General features: G+C 33.3%; 2 protein-coding genes across 16 annotated transcripts in view; both read left to right on the top strand.

The window, feature by feature from the left end:
• LOC128179822 (uncharacterized) overlaps positions 1 to 22,538 on the top strand; it is a 223,312-nt gene that overhangs the window by 79,345 nt on the left and 121,429 nt on the right. The gene's annotated exons all lie outside the window — the stretch shown is intronic.
• On the top strand, positions 4,565 to 8,099 carry LOC128179827 (uncharacterized). Its single transcript, XM_052847478.1, has 3 exons — positions 4,565 to 4,884; positions 5,105 to 5,168; positions 5,425 to 8,099. Exon 3 carries the CDS (start codon positions 6,393 to 6,395, stop codon positions 7,704 to 7,706), a length of 1,314 nt encoding a protein of 437 aa, XP_052703438.1. The 5' UTR covers positions 4,565 to 4,884; positions 5,105 to 5,168; positions 5,425 to 6,392; the 3' UTR covers positions 7,707 to 8,099.

Consider the following 22,538-nt stretch of genomic DNA (forward strand, 5'->3'; position numbering starts at 1 on the left):
ACTTCACTGACTGGGAAAACTACTACAATATCTATTATTATAAATATACTTAGCATAACCATCGTTTAAAAGCATGCATAAAATTTGATATAAAATCGGACCAAGCAGCTTTAAGTTACAGCATAAAGATGGCAGGAGAACATATTAAGTGTACTGCTATTGTAAGTACTTCTGCATTAAAGCGTTCTTACAATGGTGTTTAATAGGAAGACGTAATGATATGTATGTATGTACTTTTTTTTGTAAACGCACAAAATAAATAAATGTGTAATAACTCTGCGACTGACACTCAAATTCTGGTTGACAATTGGAAATGCATTTCTAAAGCATTATAAACACTAAAAGAAGGAAAAAACTTTTGTCAAAATTGTCGAAAATAAAATGACCCATGGCATTTTACCACAAGGCTCCCAGCTACTACTTAAGAAACCCCGGTTAACCAAGTTTTTAAGAATGTTGACCTAAAAACACATTGTCAACGACTCGTCTTGCACCTATATAAATCGACATGTGCAAAACAACAACGTCTTTTTTTTCAAAACGAGGCATTCGATCCCATAGCGTGTGATATGCATGATTGTATAAATCAAATTCAACACACACACAATTCGCCTTGTTTTTGTTTTTTTAAGTCTGTTTGATATTCAAATGCCACCTTATTTGTCTTATATCCCATTTCGTTATTATTTCGATGGAATTATTTTTCAATCTGTGTAAATCTTTAAATGTCATATGTACATGCACATGAACATTATATAAATAGTGCCTGTTTGGGAGGGTAACTGTTGAAATTGACACGCCGAGGCAACCGTTGTCAACAGGCACTATTTATTTCATTATACTGAATGTCTTAATTTTAAAGAAAATGTTACTGCCTTTATATAGCAATGAAGTGAATTCTACGGCGAACCGCACGCGCATAATTTACGCGCATGTAACAATTGGTTGTGTTACCTGTTGCCAAGTGTGTTGCTAACGCTGAGGGTAATAGAACGGACTACCAACTGCGTCTAAACCAATCAGATTTCAGTATTTAATCTGAAAGTATAATAAAACATAATACATCCGAAAGTTTGAAAAATGGACAACACAAATGATTATATATACATATCAAACACTATTACAATGTGAACATGTGTATTGTTTAAGGACGATTGATTCGTTTGATAGATAAATCTTTAAACAGCTGTATAATACATGAGTTAAAACCAATCGTGTAAATAAATGTCAAAAATATTAAGTTCATAAACGTTTTGTCAAAGTTGAGTAAGACTTAATTAAATTTATCATCCACATGAACGAAAGGAGTCAAATATGATTTTGCCATATACAACACAAGATATAGATCGCCAAGTGCCTGCTTTTCGGTTTCTGCCTTTTATGCACATGGTTACCGCTGGAGAGGCCCGGCACGTTCAAGTTTTATCGCTATGACAACTGCAGATATAACAATAGCACTCTCTATCGACCACAAAGGCCTGTGGGCCATTTGGGTCTTTTCATAAACCTGGCATCTTTTACTTCTCTGGGCAGACAACATTGATTGGTATCAGAAGTTTCAGCTTCTGTGAACAGTGTTACATGTGTAGCGTTTTTGTGAAAGGATGGCATATAATTAGACTTCGAGGTTTAAAATACCCTGATAAAAATACTGCAAACGTATTACATTTGACGTGTACGATATATGCTGAACATTGTTAAAAATTTTGTTTTTAAACAATTAACCTTGAATTTGGATTAGCGTATTTCTGGATGCACCTTTTCTTTTACATGCATGTCGAATAGCGTTGTATTTGGTATATAGCAGAAGCCGCTTCTATGGAAAGCCTACGGGTTAAAATTTCTTTTCTACATTCTTTGCACATTTGAAAAAAAAACGAATTTATAAATCTGTGGATCAGGAACTCATACACAAAAATTGTAAACTTTTATGTCCCATGTATAAGGGATTTTGACTGTAAGGCGGGAATAAAATGGTAATATAATAGACTGCTTATAATGTTTTGAATAAAACCCTTCTATTTCTATCAATACGTATATTGAATAGAAACTCTCTGTGTATTTTAGAGACCGTAAATCCCTCTACTAAATTGGAAAATGTCTTGTCCTCCAGGGTAGGTGTTTTGACTCTGGGGCGGGGTCAAATGATCATAAAATGTAATGCATATAATGTTTAAAACATTTCTTCTTTACTTCTGCTAATACTGAAAAGAAACATACACCAAATAAAACCCTTTAATTTGCAATTTTGTTCATGTCTTCTGAAGTAGGGTATTCTGACTCTACTCTAGTGCGGGATCAAAATCGTCATACAGTGTTATTGCACTTAATGTTTATTAATCTTCCTCTCTGCACCTGCTCCTAATTAATAGTAACTGACTGCATGTAAAGAAAGACTATTAAGTCCTCTATCAAAATTGTAAATTATTATTTCATGTCTCTCAAGGTAAAAGTTCTACTCCTGACTCTAGGATGATGCCAAAAAGGCCCCGTCCTTTGGTCTAACCCCCCCCCCCCCCCCGACCAAGGGGGCCAATATGGCCATCGATTAGATAGAGGACTTTACCATTTTTACCGGATTTGCTTCAGTTTTGAAAGTTGATTCTAAATCTCTCATGCAGTTATCCTGGCAAACTGGAAGTGTAACAGTGTTTGGACCTAAGCACAAATCATAACCGCTCACAAGATTTAAATCTTGAAAACTAATCGATAAATTCGATGTAATGTAGCATTGTTTTTATGAAAACTTATTATAAATACCTTGAAAACAGTCAGATTTGAAATGTTAAGTACAATTTTAATATTTTTGTAGTAGTATGTATTCCTACGCAAAAGAATTTTCTGAAATAGAAATATTTCGATTATTGATACATAATGCATGTTAGAGTTTGATGGCGTTAATTCTAGTATCTTTAAATATTATACAACATGATGTCGGGTTTTCCGTCTATATTTCGGAATTCTTTTCGGAAAAGCCCGATAATTCATATCAGAAAAAGTGCAGGATTATTCAAATACAGCTCTTAAACTACTTGCCAAGCGAATTTACATATCGTTGATTTCAAGAAAAAATTATAAATCAATAAAATCAACTCCTGTCAGTACTTTAGTACTTTGATTATTATATGGCCATATTAGCCACGCTCTCTAATGATCCCCTGACCCAGAGGCCATTATTTTCACAACTGATGCAGAGGACGTCATGGACATCAGAATCATACAATAAGTTTTTTTCAAATTTTAATAATAGTAAAGGAAAAAAAATTCTAAGGTTAAATACATTGTCTCTATGGTCATATTAAATCCCAACCACAGGGCCTGAACCCCTGTCCCAGGGATCATGATTTAGAGGGCTTTAAGGACATTATACATGTAGCCACTCATTTTTTTTTCAAATAATATTATGTTTGAGAGTAGAGAAAAAGATTTGAATATTTAATACAAATTTTAAATTTAAGAACTTTTTTAATTTACTTTCAATATTTCGAGATATTACATAAAGATATTACATAAATGGTTAACTCAGTATTCAAAAATAAGAGGGGTTCCGAGTGACCACCTTCACATTAAAAAGCACCATCATATAAAAAAGCACCATCATATAATAAAGCACCATCTTCACATAAAAAAGCACCTTCACATAAAAAAGCATCTTCATATAATAAAGCACCATCTTCATATAATAAAGCTCCACCTTCATATCAAAAAGCACCACCTTCATATAATAAAGCACTACCTTCATATAATAAAGCACCATCTTCATATAATAAAGCACCATCTTCATATGATAAAGCACCATCTTCATATAATAAAGCACCACCTTCATATAATAAAGCACCATCTTCATATAATAAAACACCACCTTCATATAATAAAGCACCATCTTCATATAATAAAGCACCACCTTCATATAATAAAGCACCATCTTCATATAATAAAGCACCACCTTCATATAATAAAGCACCATCTTCACATGATATAACCACAGCATAATATAATAAAGCACCATCTTCACATGAAATAGGCACATAAGGCAGCTATGGCGTTCCATAAAAATGCATTAGTGGACTATACCCATATTGAGCTCCATGCTGGTAAGGCATATTTCTTGTTTATTTGTAATTATTATGATAAACGTGCATTTTTCTTTTGTACATCTTCTCATTTATGTGAATAAACTAAATTTCCAACAAGTTCAACAAGTTTAATCATTTTAATAGCATATTTTCCAAGAAAATATCCATCACAAAACCACCCCCCGGGATTTTCATAAAACCAATTTAAATAAAAGAAATTGTGATTTTAAGGTATCCCACTCCTCAATGTTCTTGTATCAAGAATTTCTTGAGAAGTATTCTATTGAAATCTGTAGACAAAACACACTTAAATAATACAAAGAAAATGGGAGGTCAGTGTTCATCCCTCTGAGTTATGGTCAGTTAAATTTGACCTTTTTGCACCTAAAATGCGATTTCAGCCTGATTAGGATTTGTTGTCTGAATTTTTGATTAAGCAAACTTTTTTCTTAAAATGTTGTTTTTAATTATGTACAATTGTAGTAGATGTGTTTTTAATTAAAAGTTATAAATAAAAATAAAATATAAATGTAAATAAATAAAAAGTTTATCAAATTAAAAGAAAATAAATTCTAATTCTTTCTTCTACTAACAAGGTATTTAGTTAGAGCCTTCCACCCCTTTAGATCCACACACACAATCAAACATTTTACATTCATTGGTTGATACTGAAAATTCTCGGGTTTTATTGGTCAAGAGTTTTCATTGTCTTGTGAACAGTATTCAGGCAGAACACTCTCAAAATTTAAACAGACAAGTTTATTTTGTCATTCCTTTTATTCTGAAGACTTGAAGACATCCAGACAATGTAAGTTTCTATTTTAGCCATTTACTAATATTATAGAAAATTGGAGTTTATATTATGAAATATCAGGATTAAGAATTTAGAAGGAATTACTTTGTAAATATTGTATAAATCAGCTTAATATATAATAGTAAATATTTCTAAGGAAATATTAAAGTGTTTTATATTGTGAATAGGAAATATATGTAAAGAACATGTATTTAGATATATATTTAATATTCAGATCAATTAACATCAGTTATTGAAGATATTGAACGGTTTGGAACCGGACTCAATTCCATAAATTGGTATGCTTTATAATTGTGTATTTTAATATTCTATTATTAAAGAAAGACAACTTTTGTATGTTAAATTGATAAGAGTTATTTCCCTTAATTGTGTCTTTCTGATCTTGGACTGAATGAAATTATATGTATATGGGAAATATGTATATTTCAATGGAAATGTATTTAAAGATAATTCTATTGTAATAATGTATAAATGTATTTTATGACTTGATATTATACAATTATGTTATATTTATTTTATTATAATATATTACAGAGTATAAAAATATATAACACCATTAAAGAAATTTGAAGAAAGGATTGTATTATTATTGCTGGGAAATCCCGTTACAAAAATGGCGCCCAACGTAAAGAACCCGGGAAACAGCTCCTCTACGACATATCCGGAATTATCCGAAGCCAGAGTTTGACTTCCACATCCGGTAAAGCACTTCAGTGACACTGATCAGTGAGTAACCAACTCGAATTTGTTTATACTTTTGTGCACAAATTACCGTTAGCGACCGCAGGCCTTCTATATTCTTTGGATAAACAACGTTGGATGTATAGTAAACTTTATTGACTACAACTGTATTTATTTATCATTTGTTTAAGATAGTAACGTACGTACGGAAAACAATTGAAGTTGAAAACAGATTGTAAATATCGATCAGCTGATCCATTATTTTTTGCTTTGGTATCATTTATTTTCTTTAGAGACAATTATCTTGTTTAATCAGTGTTAGTAGTATCAACAGAAATATCATATTTATTTATGTTTCTAATTAACTAATATTTAATTACTTTCACTGACTTTACAGACTTTGACTTACGAGACTTGGTTTAGTTATAAAGTCTGGGTTTGAGGAAATTCAAGTTAAATTAGTTTGGTGTTTGATTTACATTGATTTATCATTTAGTGGTACATCAAGTGAACATTTAGTGTTTATATATTATTTAAGCACTCAGTACAGAAAAGAAACAAGTACACAGTGTCTGGTCAAACCTTTGTCTGTCTGAGATGTCCCAATTAGTATATTGTGTATTACTAACAGAGATTTTTCTTAAATACTAGAAACAACCTTAAAAAAAAATTCTAAAAATAAACAATCAAATACTTTCAATTAAAGCGGTGTTGAACAACGCGTCGGTTTCATTGCACAGTGCTACGCGACAATTTTCGTGTTGTGTTATTTGTATATTGTCTTATGCTTGTGTTGAGTGAGTTGACAAATTATCTATTTCATGATTTTGTGTTTGATATTATTTGTCATCATGGCTGGACTTACTCAGAGTGAATTAGATGACTTGGCACAAACACTAGAGGCATTAGAGGTTAAGCCTGATAGTGGTAATCCAGAAGAATTTAAAAAGTGGGTTTTGACATATGCAGAGTCATTGAATAGAGAGTCACACAGGGAGTCTAGAGACCCCAATACTGGACAAATGGTACAAAACCCAGTCCAATCCAATCCCCCTGTCAATCCCTCAGTCCCATCCCATGGCCCATCCCCATCCAATCCTGGTCTATCTACTCATGATTCTACTCACAATTCTCCGATCCCTATTCCCCTTAGTGGTGTTCCAAAACTTGTATTGTTTTCAGGTGATAGAAAGGGTGAGATTTTGTTTGATCAGTGGAGATATGAAGTAGAATGCCTCCAAACGGATGGGTATTCAGAGAATGTTATCTGTTTAGCTATTCGTAGGTCTTTAAGAGGTCCAGCAGGGAGAGTTTTAATGAGACTTGGACCAAATGCAACTGTAGATGAAATCATGTATAAATTAGACAGCATCTATGGTACAGTGGAGGAGAAAGAGACATTAATGGCAAATTTTTATAGTGCAAGACAACAGGAAAGTGAAGACATTTCAGCATGGGGATGTAGATTAGAGGATTTATTGAGTAAGGCAATAATACAAGGATTGGTAAATCCAGATGATGAAAATGACATGCTTAGGAATATGTTTTGGAGTGGAATGAAATCTAGTCTAAAATATATTGCAGGTCATCTGTATGACAAATACACAGATTTTGATGGATTGAGACGAGCAATGAGAATATTAGAGGAATATAAGGAGAAAAGAAAATCAGATTCTGATAAACCAGTTCCTGCCAAAAGAACCACAGTAGAAAAGGACAAGGAGGAAACTGAGGAACTGAGGACAATTGTAAACAGATTATCCACTGAATTAGAGGAAATGAGGAAAGAAAGAGAATATGGTCAATATAGAAGAAGAACAATGACAAGAGGACACTACAGTCAGAGATACAGAGCCCCAACTAGATTCCGAGGACAATCAAGCAGTCATAGATTCCAAGCACCTCAAAGTACTGGTTTCTATAATTCCAATTCACAGGGTACAAGATTCCATGATCCTAGCCAAACAGCAACTGATGATGTTGTATGTTGGAGATGCGGACAGAAAGGTCACTTGCAGATAGGCTGTAGAGTTAGAGTTGATCATCTGAGAGGAAATTTAAACGGACGTCAACCGTCGGCGAGAGGCAGACGACAGGTCGAAGAATACAGAGCCTCAAATATCAACCAAAACTAATTAACGAATCAGCAGAAACAGAAGTGATGATTTTAGAAATAAAGGCCAAAGCCCTAATTGATACAGGATCTACTATTTCCACAATATCAGAATCATTCTATGACAACTATCTTCAGGAAAAACCAATTCAGCCAATCAAGGATTTCATTAACATAGAATGCGCAGATGGAAATTCACTCACTTATTTGGGTTACATTGAAACAGATATTAAACCAGTTGGAATACCAAACTGTGAAGCTTTACCATGTTTGTTCCTGATAGTACCAGACTCAAACTATAGCAGAACAGTTCCAATACTATTGGGGACAAATATTATCAACCTGTTTCTCAGTAATGCACATCAACAGAATGGAGAGAAGTTTTTACAACAAACAGCATTACAAACACCATGGTTTCTAGCTTTTAGGAGTTTGCAGCTTAGGGAGAAAGAACTCATAAAACAGAATTACAGATTAGCTATTGTAAAATCAGCAGAACAGAGAAAAATTATTATTCCTCCAAATAGTCAAGTAGTAATCAGAGGATATGCAGACAGAGAAATTCCGTATCAATCAACATGTGCACTTCTACAATCAACTAAGTTCTCAAGAATTCCTAGTGATTTGGACATTGAACCATCTGTTGTCATGTTTCGATACAAAGACAAACAGGAAATACCTGTGAACATCAGCAATTTAACAACAAGAACAGTTATAGTCAATCCAAGGGAAATACTTTGTGAGCTTCATCCAGTGTCAATTATTGATACTCCTCATACATGTAGTATACAACCAGAAGAGATTGCACACTTGAAAGATGTCAAAATTCCTTATGATGAATTAGATTTTGTACAACAACAAAAAGTCATGACCTTATTGAAAGAGTATCAGGATATATTTTCCAAAGGAGAAACAGATATTGGATTTAATGACTTGGTGAAACACAGAATTGAATTAATAGATGAAACACCATTTAAACAGAGAACTAGAAGAATTCCTCCTGCAATGTTTGAAGAAATCAGAAATCATTTACAGATGTTATTAGATGCAAACATTATAAGGAAGTCGAGTTCACCATTTTCAAGCAACGTGGTCATAGTGAGGAAAAAGGACAACAAGCTAAGAATGTGCATAGATTATAGACAACTAAATCAAAGAACAAAGAAGGATGCATATGCCTTACCACGTATAGAAGAGATTCTCAACGCATTATCTGGCAACAAATATTTCTCCATACTAGACATGAAATCAGGTTATCACCAAGTTGAATTGTTAGAAGAACATAAGGAGCGTACAGCGTTTACTGTAGGCTTTTACGAGTTTAACAGACTTCCTTTTGGATTATCAAACAGTCCTGCAACCTATCAAAGATTGATGGAGAGTTGTCTAGGAGACTTACATCTCAATATTTGCTTCATATTTCTAGATGATTTGATCATATTTTCCAAATCTTATGATGAACATATGCATAGATTGCAACTTGTGTTTGACAAACTAAGAGAATCAGGACTGAAATTGTCTCCAAAGAAATGCAACTTATTCATGAAAAAGGTTAAGTATGTAGGTCATATTGTTTCGGAAGCGGGTATTGAGACAGACCCGGATAAGGTGCAGAAAGTTATAGATTGGCCTACACCTACTACACCAGAAGAAATCAGAAAATTTGTTGGATTCATTGGGTATTACAGGAGATTTATCCCTAATTTCAGCAAAATATCCAAGCCACTTACAGAAATGATGCCCAAAGTGAGCAGCACTAAAGATAAGAAAAACAAACAGAAAAAAAAAGAATTCAGATGGGATAAAGAGCAACAAGACGTCTTTGAAAACTTAAAGAAACTTCTAACTACACCACCTATTCTAGGATTTGCAGACTATGAGCTACCTTTTGAACTGCATACAGATGCTAGTAAGCTAGGACTAGGAGCAGTATTGTACCAAGAACAGCATGGATACAAAAGAGTCATCAGTTATGCAAGCCGCACGTTAAGTCCAACTGAAAAAAACTATCCAGCTCACAAGTTAGAATTTCTAGCGTTAAAGTGGGCAATTACTGAAAAATTTAATGATTATGATAATGACAACAGCACGACTTGACGCTGCAGGACATAGATGGCTGGCCGCATTATCTGCTTATGATTTCAATATTATTTACAGGCCAGGAAAGCAGAATCAGGACGCAGATAGTTTATTAAGAATACCTGAAATTAATAATGATTTTCAATCTATTTGTAGGGATTCCTTTCAAGCTGTATGCCAAGCAGTACATGCAGAATCACTGATCACATCGTTATCCTTAGATTCCAGAATCATAGACCAGAATTTACCCGACCTGAAAATCATCAATCAAGAAATTGATTGGCAACAAGAACAGAGTGCAGATCCAACTCTAAAAACATGGATTCATTATGTAAAATGCAAACAAAAACCTAGACTTGAAGATTTAGCATTTGGGTATGACTCACTAACATTAGTTAGAAATTTCAGTAAACTTCATTTAGTTAAGAATGTTCTTTACAGGGAAGCAACAATTTCAGAAAAAGTGATTAACCAATTAGTCATTCCAAGGAAATATAAGGACAAAGTTTAACAGAACTTCACGACAAATTTGGTCATCCTGGACGAGAAAGAACGGCATCTCTGATCAAAGATAGATTCTACTGGGTAGGAATGAACCAAGATATTGACAATTGGATCAAAAACTGTAACCGATGTGTTCACAGAAAATCAACCAATCAGAAAGCTCCATTAGTCAACATTACTTCAACTTATCCATTAGAGTTAGTTTGTATAGATTTCCTGACACTGGAAAAGAGCAAGGGAGGTTACCAGCATGTCTTAGTTATGACAGATCATTATACTCGGTTTGCTCAAGCTATCCCTACTAAAAACATGACAGCAAAAACTACTGCGGAAGCATTATTCAACAATTTTATCAATTATTATGGAATTCCAACAAGAATACATTCGGATCAGGGAGCCAATTTTGAGAGCCAAATTATTAAAGAGCTATGTCTTATTACAGGAATGAGAAAATCTAGGACAACATCATACCACGCAATGGGAAACGGGCAATGCGAAAGATACAATAGAACTTTATTAAACATGTAGGTACATTAAAACCAGAACAGAAGCAGAATTGGAAATTGCATATCAATCCTCTCGTTCATGCTTATAATTGTACTAGAAATGAATCAACGGGTGTATCACCTTACTTCCTTATGTTTGGGAGAAACCCAAGATTGGCTATTGATGAAGAATTTGGTTTACAAAAGACAGAGTGGAAATCAACATCAACATACATCAACAACCTGAAAGAGAACATGAAGTCAGCTTATGAGTTAGTGACCAAAAACATGAAGAAATCACTACAGAAACAGAAAGAAGGGTATGATCAGAGAGTTAGAGGAGCAGAAATAAGAGCAGGTGATAGAGTATTGGTCAAGATTGTATCATTTGACGGGAAGCATAAAATCTCAGACAAATGGGAAGAAGAACCATATTTAGTACTAGACCAACCAGATCCATCAATCCCTTGAGTATTCCAAATCCAAAAAGAAACATCTAAAGGAAAGATCAGAACTTTACACAGAAATTTACTTCTCCCAATAGGACACCTAGAATCATACAAAACTGTAGAAGAATTAGACGCAGAGATTCTAAAACTCAAACCTAAGCCTAAACCGAGGACTAGGAATAGAGTTAGGAATATCAGAGATACTCAGAACGACACACTCAAGAGTACTGATTCAGAAGAAGAAAGTAGCTCAGATGATGAAATAGAAATGGTACCATTACAAAGAGTTCCGACACGATACATCACACATGATGTGTTAGAGAAGGAAGATGTAGATGTACACAGATATAATGAGAATATGGAGATAATACAGCATCATGATGCAGATGACATAGCAGAGAGAGCAGAGGAACTGGCACAGATTCCTCAACAGCAGCAACAACCACAGGATGCTGCGGCAGAGAGAGAGAATAGTATTATAGAGGAAGAAGAAGAAAGACCATTACCAAGGAGAAGTACAAGGGAGAAGAGAAAGCCGAATTGGATGACGGAATATGTGCTAACACAGCAACATACAAGTACACAAGACTGGGTGAAAAAGTGTGAATTTCTTCACAATTTGAAAGAATGTCAGGAGATGAAAAAGTATGAGAGTGAAATTGTAAAAACAATGCTTTATGTTTTAAAGAATACTTAACTTGTTTTATTGACTTATATTTCAGTTGATGTTGCAGTCGTAGAATGCAGATTAACCGTACCTGTATATATGTGTGTAAGTTCCCATTAGTTAAATGACAGGGATGTCATTTTCTAATGGGGGGGGGGGGGGGGGGGGGGGGGTTTGTAGTAGATGTGTTTTTAATTAAAAGTTATAAATGTATATGGGAAATATGTATATTTCAATGGAAATGTATTTAAAGATAATTCTATTGTAATAATGTATAAATGTATTTTATGACTTGATATTATACAATTATGTTATATTTATTTTATTATAATATATTACAGAGTATAAAAATATATAACACCATTAAAGAAATTTGAAGAAAGGATTGTATTATTATTGCTGGGAAATCCCGTTACACAATGGTCACACTGAATAGAGGGATTACGAAAAAAAATGTGCATGAAGCTGCATAAATGTTTGTATGACTTTTTTGCACTTAAAATAGACAATTTTTATAATAGTTACAATTTGATTTGAAATAAAAACATTTTGAATATCAAGAATTTTAGAAGATCAATCCAGTTTGCCTACATATGTATTCAGTATCATTTTGACATAATAAAACATGGGGGTCAGTGATTTCAAATTTTAGATACATGGCTTCAAAGGTAAACTTTTTGCAAAATTTGGCTTAAAAAAATTCAGACATTTTCTATATATTTGCATGATTTTATGCTAAACGTCTATCATTCTCTCAAAATTTAGTTTAGTACAAGTCATAGACAACCTATAGAACATGTCACAAACCTTTCAAATGTTCAAAAAGAGAATAATGAATAAAGTACAAATGTAAAATAAAAAGAAAAGTATATTGAAAATTCATAAAATTGCTTGTTTCTGTCATTTTCGACTAAAAAACCTTCCGCACGAGAAAATAGTCCCCCCCCCCCCCCAAAACTTGTTCGTTTCTTGAAATCAAATGGATTTTCTTTTCGAATGTTGTGTAATTATGAAATGATTATCTTTTTGTGAGGTTTGAATTAATAAAATCATATTCATTTAAAATATAATGAACATCTGCGCAATGAAATCAATACATGAGGAGTGATATACCTTAACTTGAATGTAATTTATTTTGAGTTTTTACATAAACAAATTGAAAATATAGGTGTGTTTCTAATTATATATGAGTTTAGAAGACATTTTTATAAATTTTGAGACCAAATATCACTTCGGGTTTTTAGTGCGATCATTTCAAGCGAGCAAAAGTGAAAGTACAAAAGCAGAAAGTTTCCGGTGAGGAAAAATACTTCATTCTAGCAGGGTCCAGCTATCTAAGATTAGTTTGCATTGTAAGGGAATTGTATTAGTGTCCGGTAGGTTCCAATTCTATATTTTTGATGATAGATTTGCATTAAATTTGAGTAAATAAATTTGTCATGCATGTGACATGACTCTGTACCGAAGATGTAGGTATGCACTCTTTAACATGTAGAAGCCTACCATGTTTGTTAGTACTTAATCCACAAAACCTATATTTGTTTATCATAATCAAAATTGAATGAAATTATCAGTGATCATTTTAAGTAGATATTTAATAGTATTTATTTATTCCTATACTATTGAAAAATTATATAAATATGTTGGAGTGGGGGTTGATATTGAATGTTGGTGGGGGGGGGGGGGGGGGGTGAAGGTCTTTAGGCTGTAAAGATGTGTTGTGCATGAAGATGTAGATATTGTTGCCTATCTGTTCTCTCTTTCTGTATCTTTCCCTCTCTCTAATTCTCTCTGTCTCTGTCTGTCTCTGTCTCTCTCTGTCTCTCTGTCTCTCTCTCTGTCTCTCTCTCTCTCTCTCTCTCTCTCTCTCTCTCTCTCTCTCTCTCTCAACATATGGCTGTTTTTGACATGGAATATCACATGTTGGGGATAGTGTTTGATAATATAGAATTCAATTCAAAACATTACATTTTAGATAACATGTAAATTGAAATTGAACTTCTTCAAAGAATAAAACACAACAATGAGCCACACTTGATGTAAGTAAAATTTATTTTTGTAACTGCACTCGTCCAAGTTTAAAAGAAGGAACTTGTAAAAACTATATACCCTGGCCAGTATTTACATGCAGATACTTTAGAATATTAGATACTGGGAAACTTTTTATTGATTATACATATTTCCTAGACTTAGTGGGTATTTCTTGTTCTTCTGGATTTTGAACTTTAGTTAAATGTAGACTCTCTTCCACAGGATATGTCTTTTGATAATTTTTGTTAAATTTGTTACCATGGTAACAATATACAAGAGTAAAAGAAAAAATCCTTATTAGCAAGTTTCTTTTCCCTATGACATATATTTAATGAGTTAAGTCATGGTGCATTTGTTCCGAAATTAGTCTTAACGAGGCCGAGTACAGAACGAGTACGCACGCTTTCGCGCAGCGTTTCATTTGTATTGTGACGTCATCTTTTTGCTTGGTTGACGCCATGGCGCGATAGTTTCAACTGCAGATATTCAGCGAAATTTGTTGAAAATGGCTCGTTTAATGCGTAAAATTAATATTATATTGTGGAATAAACATAACTGTCTCGAAGTATAAGCTATATTTGGGCTCGGGTCGAAAACATTAAGAGGGTTCAGCAGGCCTAACCCTCTGTCACGTTTTCTTAACCCGCCTAAATATCGCTTAATTCATATATTTCAAGACAGTAACCATGTAATTTATATTAATGACCCTTAATATGTGATGTTATATATTTTTTTATTACTTAAATATGTCTGAATGCTTTAATAATACTATAAAGATCACCTTTTCCGCGTTTGTCAAATAAAAAATAGCCATTATCTGACAAATCTGGAAAGTTGGGCATACAAAAATCAACTTTGATAAGACCCCTGGAACAAACCAGGAGGTAAAAGGTTTTTTTTATTTGACCATTTGATGCCTTTTAGCAGTAACTTTAATATGTAGAACAGAAAAAGAAATCCCTAGGGCAGAAGTTTAATAAAATGTGCAAAATTGATAAATTTCAAGCGAAATCCCATAGGGTCCTATGTTAAAGATTAACAAACTTTGAGATGACCCCCTAAACAAACGGTGTGGTAAATGACTTATTTTTTAATCTTAAAATAATATTTATATCAGTAGAAATTCAGGTAAAAAATTTCATTAAAAAATCTAGGGCAGAACGAATTAGACCCGGCCTCGTTAAATAAAAGTTCAGCAAATATTACACTTATGTGAGTAAAAACAACTCATCACTATGACCTCATTATGACGTCATAGGTGAGGTAATCTCAAGCTAGCATCAAAATGGAGCAAAAACTGAATTGAGGGCCTCACATTATAGAGTCATATAACTTAATCATTTATAAACCAATACCTACATGTAATACCTTTATAGATAGGGACATTCCTATACTTTGCTATTTTACCTTTTTCGTGCTGTTTGAAAACAATTCTTTTTTGTAACTAAAGAAAAACTCATGATTTTTAGACAATTTTTTTTATAAAATCAGACATAATTGAGCTTTTTCATAAGAATATGAACAAAATAAATTTGGTAAAATATTGAATGTTTATGTTTTACATGTATTTTAATCCTTGAGATTAAAGTTTCCTCAATTTATGCAATTTGAAGAGCATCGAGTGCCAACGAGCTATATGTTGTTTAGGTAAATTATGACTGGACTGTTTCTTTAGATTTCATGCATGTGTATCAATGCTGCAAAATCCATAATTATGTATTGAATTTTTCCAAATTTGGAATCATGTTTCTGTATAGTGTCTAGAATGAATATATAACATAAGAATTGTAAATAACCACAATGACTGTTTTATATTGAGCTCAATGCTGGTAAGGCATATTTCTTGTTTATTTGCAATTATTATGATAAACGTGCATTTTTCTTTTGTACATCTTCTCATTTCGCGGGGGTGTTAAGGAAGCTTATGGAATCTGAGTTGCATGTAATTCCGTGAAATCACAAATCTTAGTTATTATGTACATATTCAAATATCTAAGAAACAAAACGTAGATCAAAAACAAATAAAAAATACTGAAGACAATTTTTTTCCAGAAATTAGTTTGTGTTACGTAGATTTACACATTGATGACGTCATGACTAAAAGTTGAATGTCGTGTGAATTTGATCGGAAAGCATTGTAAACATATTCAAAATATAACTGATCTAAGACCTCTAATAAAGTACTGTGGTGTGATTTATTGAGAATTGAACAATAGGATACTGGCGGAGATGTTAGTTTTATCAATCATTCGCTAAAAGGTATGTAAATTTGCTTTTATTTCACGGCCAGGCTTTCCTCTGTCGTTGTTTACGATGTAAAAATCCGACTAGAACAACACTACCCCGTATATATTGAACTTGAAATTTTATACGTATCGTTAGGTTGATCAATGCTTAAATTGAAATGTGCTGCTAGAATCCCATGCTGTGTGTTGTTTTGATGCAATTTGGCGTTTTCCGTGCAAACAATATAAAAGTTGGGAAGGTTTTATTAGAACCGGATAAATAACTTTTTAATAAGGACAAACATAGGCTTCTAGCAGCGGTTTTGATTAAACTGAGATGTTTTGCTTACACTTGGTATGCTTGTTTTATTTTGGAAACCGCGGGGTAGTGTTGTTCTATCTCATTTTATGTTAAGGAAAATACGTAAGCTATTTATAGTTGTCACGTGATAATGCACCAATGTGGCAGTAATGTACTACCCGATTTTATTGCACTGACATCTATTTTAAAGGATAATACTAAGTTTTTGATCTTATTCAAAATAATTATTTAATTTCACGATTTTGAATATAACAGTCAAAATAAGACGCTTAATTGCCCATATGCTTCCTTAACACCCCCGCGTTATGTGAATAAACTAAATTTCCAACAAGTTCAACAAGTTTAATCATTTTAACAACACATCTTCCAAGAAAATATCCATCACAACACCCCCCCCCCCCCCCCCCAGGATTTTCAAAAAACCAATTTAAATGAAGGAATTGTGATTTTAACTTGAATGTAATTTATTTTGAGATTTTACATAATAAAATGAAAGTGTATATGTGTTTTTAATTATTATATGAGTTTAGAAGACATTTTTATAAATTTTGAGACCAAATTACACTTTGGGTTTTTAGTGCGATCATTTCAAAGTGAGCAAAAGTGAAAATAGAAAAGCAAAAAGTTTCCGGTGAGGAAAAATACTTCATTCAAGCAGTGTCCAGCTATCTAAGATTAGTTTGCATTGTAAGGGAATTGTATTAGTGTCCGGTAGGTTCCAATTCTATATTTTTGATAACAGATTTGCTTTAAATTTGAGTAAATTAATTTGTCATGCATGTGACATGACGATGTACAAAAGATGTAGGTATGCACTCTTTAACATGTAGAAGCCTACCATGTTTGTTAGTACTTAATCCACAAAACCTATATTTGTTTATCGTAATCAAAATTGAATGAAGTTATCAGTGATCATTTTAAGTGGATATTTACTAGTATTTATTTATTCCTATTCTATTGAAAAATTAGATAAATATGTTGGGGTGGGGGTTGATATTGAATGTTGGTAGGGGGGGGTGTAGGTCTTTAGGCTGTAAAGATGTGTTGTGCATGAAGATGTAGATATTGTTGCCTATCTGTTCTCTCTTTCTGTATCTTTCCCTCTCTCTCTAATTCTCTCTGTCTCTGTCTGTCTCTGTCTGTCTCTGTCTCTCTCTCTCTCTCTCTCTCTCTCTCTCTCTCTCTCTCAACATATGGCTGTTTTTGACATGGAATAGCAAATGTTGGGGATAGTGTTTGATAATATAGAATTTAATTCAAAACATTAAATTTTAGATATTAACATGTAAATTGAAATTGAACTTCTTCAAAGAATAAAACACAACAATGAGCCACACTTGATGTAAGTAAAATTTATTTTTGTAACTGCACTCGTCCAAGTTTAAAAGATGTAGGTCTTTAGGCTGTTAAGATGTGTTGTGCATGAAGATGTAGATATTGTTGCCTATCTGTTCTCTCTTTCTGTATCTTTCCCTCTCTCTCTAATTCTCTCTGTCTCTCTCTCTGTCTGTCTCTCTGTCTGTCTCCCTCTCTCTCTCTCTCTCTGTCTCTCTCTCTCTCTCTCTCTCTCAACATATGGCTGTTTTTGACATGGAATAGCAAATGTTGGGGATAGTGTTTGATAATATAGAATTTAATTCAAAACATTAAATTTTAGATATTAACATGTAAATTGAAATTGAACTTCTTCAAAGAATAAAACACAACAATGAGCCACACTTGATGTAAGTAAAATTTATTTTTGTAACTGCACTCGTCCAAGTTTAAAAGATGTAGGTCTTTAGGCTGTTAAGATGTGTTGTGCATGAAGATGTAGATATTGTTGCCTATCTGTTCTCTCTTTCTGTATCTTTCCCTCTCTCTCTAATTCTCTCTGTCTCTCTCTCTGTCTGTCTCTCTGTCTGTCTGTCTCCCTCTCTCTCTCTCTCTCTCTCTCTCTCTCTCTCTCTCTCTCTCTCTCTCTCTCTCTCTCTCTCTCTCTCTCTCTCTCTCTCTCAACATATGGCTGTTTTTGACATGGAATAGCAAATGTTGGGGATAGTGTTTGATAATATAGAATTTAATTCAAAACATTAAATTTTAGGTAACATGTAAATTGAATTTGAACGTCTTCAAAGAATAAAACACAACAATGAGCCACACTTGATGTAAGTAAAATTTATTTTTGTAACTGCACTCGTCCAAGTTTAAAAGAAGGAACTTGTAAAAACTATATACCCTGGCCAGTATTTAAATGCAGATACTTTAGAATATTAGACACTGGGAAACTTTTTATTGATTATACATATTTCCTAGACTTAGTGGGTATTTCTTGTTCTTCTGGATTTTGAACTTTAGTTAAATGTAGACTCTCTTCCACAAGATATGTCTTTTGATAATTTTTGTTAAATTTGTTACCATGGTAACAATATACAAGAGTAAAAGAAAAAATCCTTATTAGCAAGTTTCTTTTCCCTATGACATATATTTAATGAGTTAAGTCATGGTGCATTTGTTCCGAAATTAGTCTTAAATAAAAGTTCAGCAAATATTACACTTATGTGAGTAAAAACAACTCATCACTATGACGTCATAGGTGAGGTAATCTCAAGCTAGCATCAAAATGGAGCAAATACTGAATTGAGGGCCTCACATTATAGAGTCATATAACTTAATCATTTATAAACCAATACCTACATGTAATACCTTTATAGATAGGGACATTCCTATACTTTGCTATTTTACCTTTTTCGTGCTGTTTGAAAACAATTCTTTTTTGTAACTAAAGAAAAACTCATGATTTTTACGACAAAATGTTTATAAAATCAGACATAATTGAGCTTTTTCATTTAAGAAATAAACAACGTTATTTAGTGAACATGGCGTTATGAATAGCAATTGCTCTGTTGGCATATTCCATGATGCGCGCTAGCGCATCATGGAAAATATGCCAGCAGAGCAGTTGCTATTCATAATGCCATGTTCACTAAATAATCGTTGTTTATTACTTATATTTGCATTTTACCACTCGCAAATACCCTGTATTAGCCTAGACCTTGACATTTAGCTATTACATCAAAAGTAAACATTCAGACTGTAATGTATCTTTTTAATTCACATAGATTTGTTAACAGAATCAATGATATGTTATAACAGTAATTCCTTTAAAATGTTATCAAAAACATGTTTTAATATTACATGTAAATACGTCAATTTTAATGGAGTTGGAGAAAAACACATGATGTATCGTTTAAATCTATAACGTCATGGAAAAGTATATATAACGTTACACCTTTATGACGTCATAGTATACTGACAGAGCAATTGCGATTATAGAGAAATAATTGCGGCTCCTCCGTATGGGCTTACAGTGGGAAAGAACAATGGAAATGCAAATATAAGAATATGAACAAAATAAATTTGGTAAAATATTGAATGTTTATGTTTTACATGTATTTTAATCCTTGAGATTAAAGTTTCCTCAATTTATGCAATTTGAAGAGCATTGAGTGCCAATGAGCTATATGTTGTTTAGGTAAATTATGACTGGACTGTTTCTTCATATTTCATGCATGTGTATCAATGCTGCAAAATCCATAATTATGTATTGAATTTTTTCCAAATTTGGAATCATGGTTCTGTATATTGTCTAGAATGAATATATAACATAAGAATTGTAAATAACCACAATGACTGTTTTATATTGGAATTTGTCCGTTTATTTAACAAATTAACTTATTGTCCGACAATCTGTCGTAACTAAATAATTTCCAGAAAAGTGTCAAATTGTTTAGATGCCATGGTTATACAATTAAAAGTAAAAACGCTACCAATAAATTTTCTCCGAAAAGTGTCAATCACTAAATAAATAAGTAACTTTGTAAGAAATAAACTGTGAGAAAATATTACGAAACAGATGTTGAATTTTAAAAGTAAAGTCCAAAATAAAATTATAATTAAACAGTGAATTTTGCACGGTGATAGATCCATGAAAAGAATTTCCTTGTAAACATGTCCTGCACAGTGTTAGCGATGTTAATCATCCCTAAATCTGCATTATAATTATGCGTATTTTCCTAAAAGCGAACACAGGTTACACACATTTAAAGAACTTCAGAGATCCAAAGTTTGTATCAATTTATATCGATTTCATAAATATCTCTAAACAGTAGAAGGTTTGAGGGGTTCATACTACTCACTGTAGGTCCCGAAATGACACTAAAATTGTCGTCTTGCTGGCAATAAATAAAAAAAATAGAGTTTGAGTCTTGACCAGCTTGACAAGGATGTAAGAGCAAAATAATTACAGACTATATAATACTCGATTTGCGAACATGGCTATCTATTTTTTTTTTAATTTGGATTACGCACGTGCATGGTAAACATCTTTTTTTCTTGCAAACTTTCGTTTATTGTTGCTTATTCATCCCATTTAACATTTTCATTGAATTATCTACTAAGATGCCTATTCATCCCATTTAACATTTTTGTTACATTAAAGTTTTAAAATTCAGAGAATTTAAAACTATCTATAACAATTTTGTAAAAGGTTATAATTTCTGAGTGTTAACTCAGCACAAGTTAATTTTTCTATTTTTAGCATTTTAGAGTTACAATTTATATTTCAAAATCATTTAAATTTTACTTATTTTAAATGCTTTGTATTTTTTTCTCACTGTTAGAAGTTTTACTTTATTTCTTAATCGACTCTATATGTGATTTCAAAGAGACAGAGTGCCATGTCTCAAGGACTGTTAATCTCTTAAAACAACATTGTGCAATTATCAGTTTTTCATGTCTTGGACATCAAAGACTCATGATCATTGAGTTTATTTAATTATTTTATATCTGTGAACCTTTCACTCAGCTTACTTATGTCATCACCTGTCAATTTATACTCATTGTTCAGTTTCTTATAAATAATTATGTACAATTGTCAATCGGCAGTCTGGAATACGGTGGCCAGCCTCGGCCACGTCCGACTCACCCAGAGTCTTGAGTCCGGAGGCCACTACTGGCCATATCCGACTTGTTTGTAAAATGTCTGTCTGTTAAATTGTTAGAATGTTGCCATCGTTGAATCTCGTCCAATAAATGTGGAATCCTGCATCAATTGCCTGTTTATTTCTCTGGAACTGTATACTGGTGGACCTTCGAGAATACGGCAAACCTACCCTTCGTTTTTACCTTACGGCCCACAGCGCGCCTCAACCTTATACCTTATACCCTCGACGCCAACATTCCCTCACCCCGTCCGTACTGCACACGGCGGATATACAGCTCCAGACGAATTCCCTAGCACCGTAAAACTACGCGGTCACAATTGGTGTATGAATCCTAAGGGTAACAACAACGCCCGGGGCTGCTGCATATATTTTGCAGTAGTCAGATCCTGGACCTCTTCAGCCAGCGAGTTTCCCCCCCATTGAACATCAACTCAGCTCAACGTAACAACGATGGACAACAAAAGTTCCAGCCGCCATGAACTATGCAGACAGTTTTCTCTGTTCATCTCCAGGAAACAACGGTCAACTGTAGAAACTTCAGCTGTCCTCAAACGTCCGTCACCGGTGTAAGAAAATCAAAGAACAGAGGAAGAAATGTGATATTCCATTCAAAACACGAGGACGTGTTTTCCCCGGAGCGGTGGGAAACTATCACCGTGCAAAATTCACTGTTTAATTATAATTTTATTTTGGACTTTACTTTTAAAATTCAACATCTGTTTCGTAATATTTTCTCACAGTTTATTTCTTACAAAGTTACTTATTTATTTAGTGATTGACACTTTTCGGACTCTATATGTGATTTCAAAGATACAGAGTGCCATGTCTCAAGGACTGTTAATCTCTTAAAACAACATTGTGCAATTATCAGTTTTTCATGTCTTGGACATCAAAGACTCATTGAGTTTATTTAATTATTTTATATCTGTGAACCTTTCACTCAGCTTACTTATGTCATCACCTGTCAATTTATACTCATTGTTCAGTTTCTTATAAATAATTATGTACAATTGTCAATCGGCAGTCTGGAATACGGCGGCCAGCCTCGGCCACGTCCGACTCACCCAGAGTCTTGAGTCCGGAGGCCACTACTGGCCATATCCGACT

The sequence above is a fragment of the Crassostrea angulata genome, chromosome 4 (assembly GCF_025612915.1).
Source record: "Crassostrea angulata isolate pt1a10 chromosome 4, ASM2561291v2, whole genome shotgun sequence".
In the NCBI taxonomy this organism is placed as follows: Eukaryota; Metazoa; Mollusca; class Bivalvia; order Ostreida; family Ostreidae; genus Magallana; species Magallana angulata.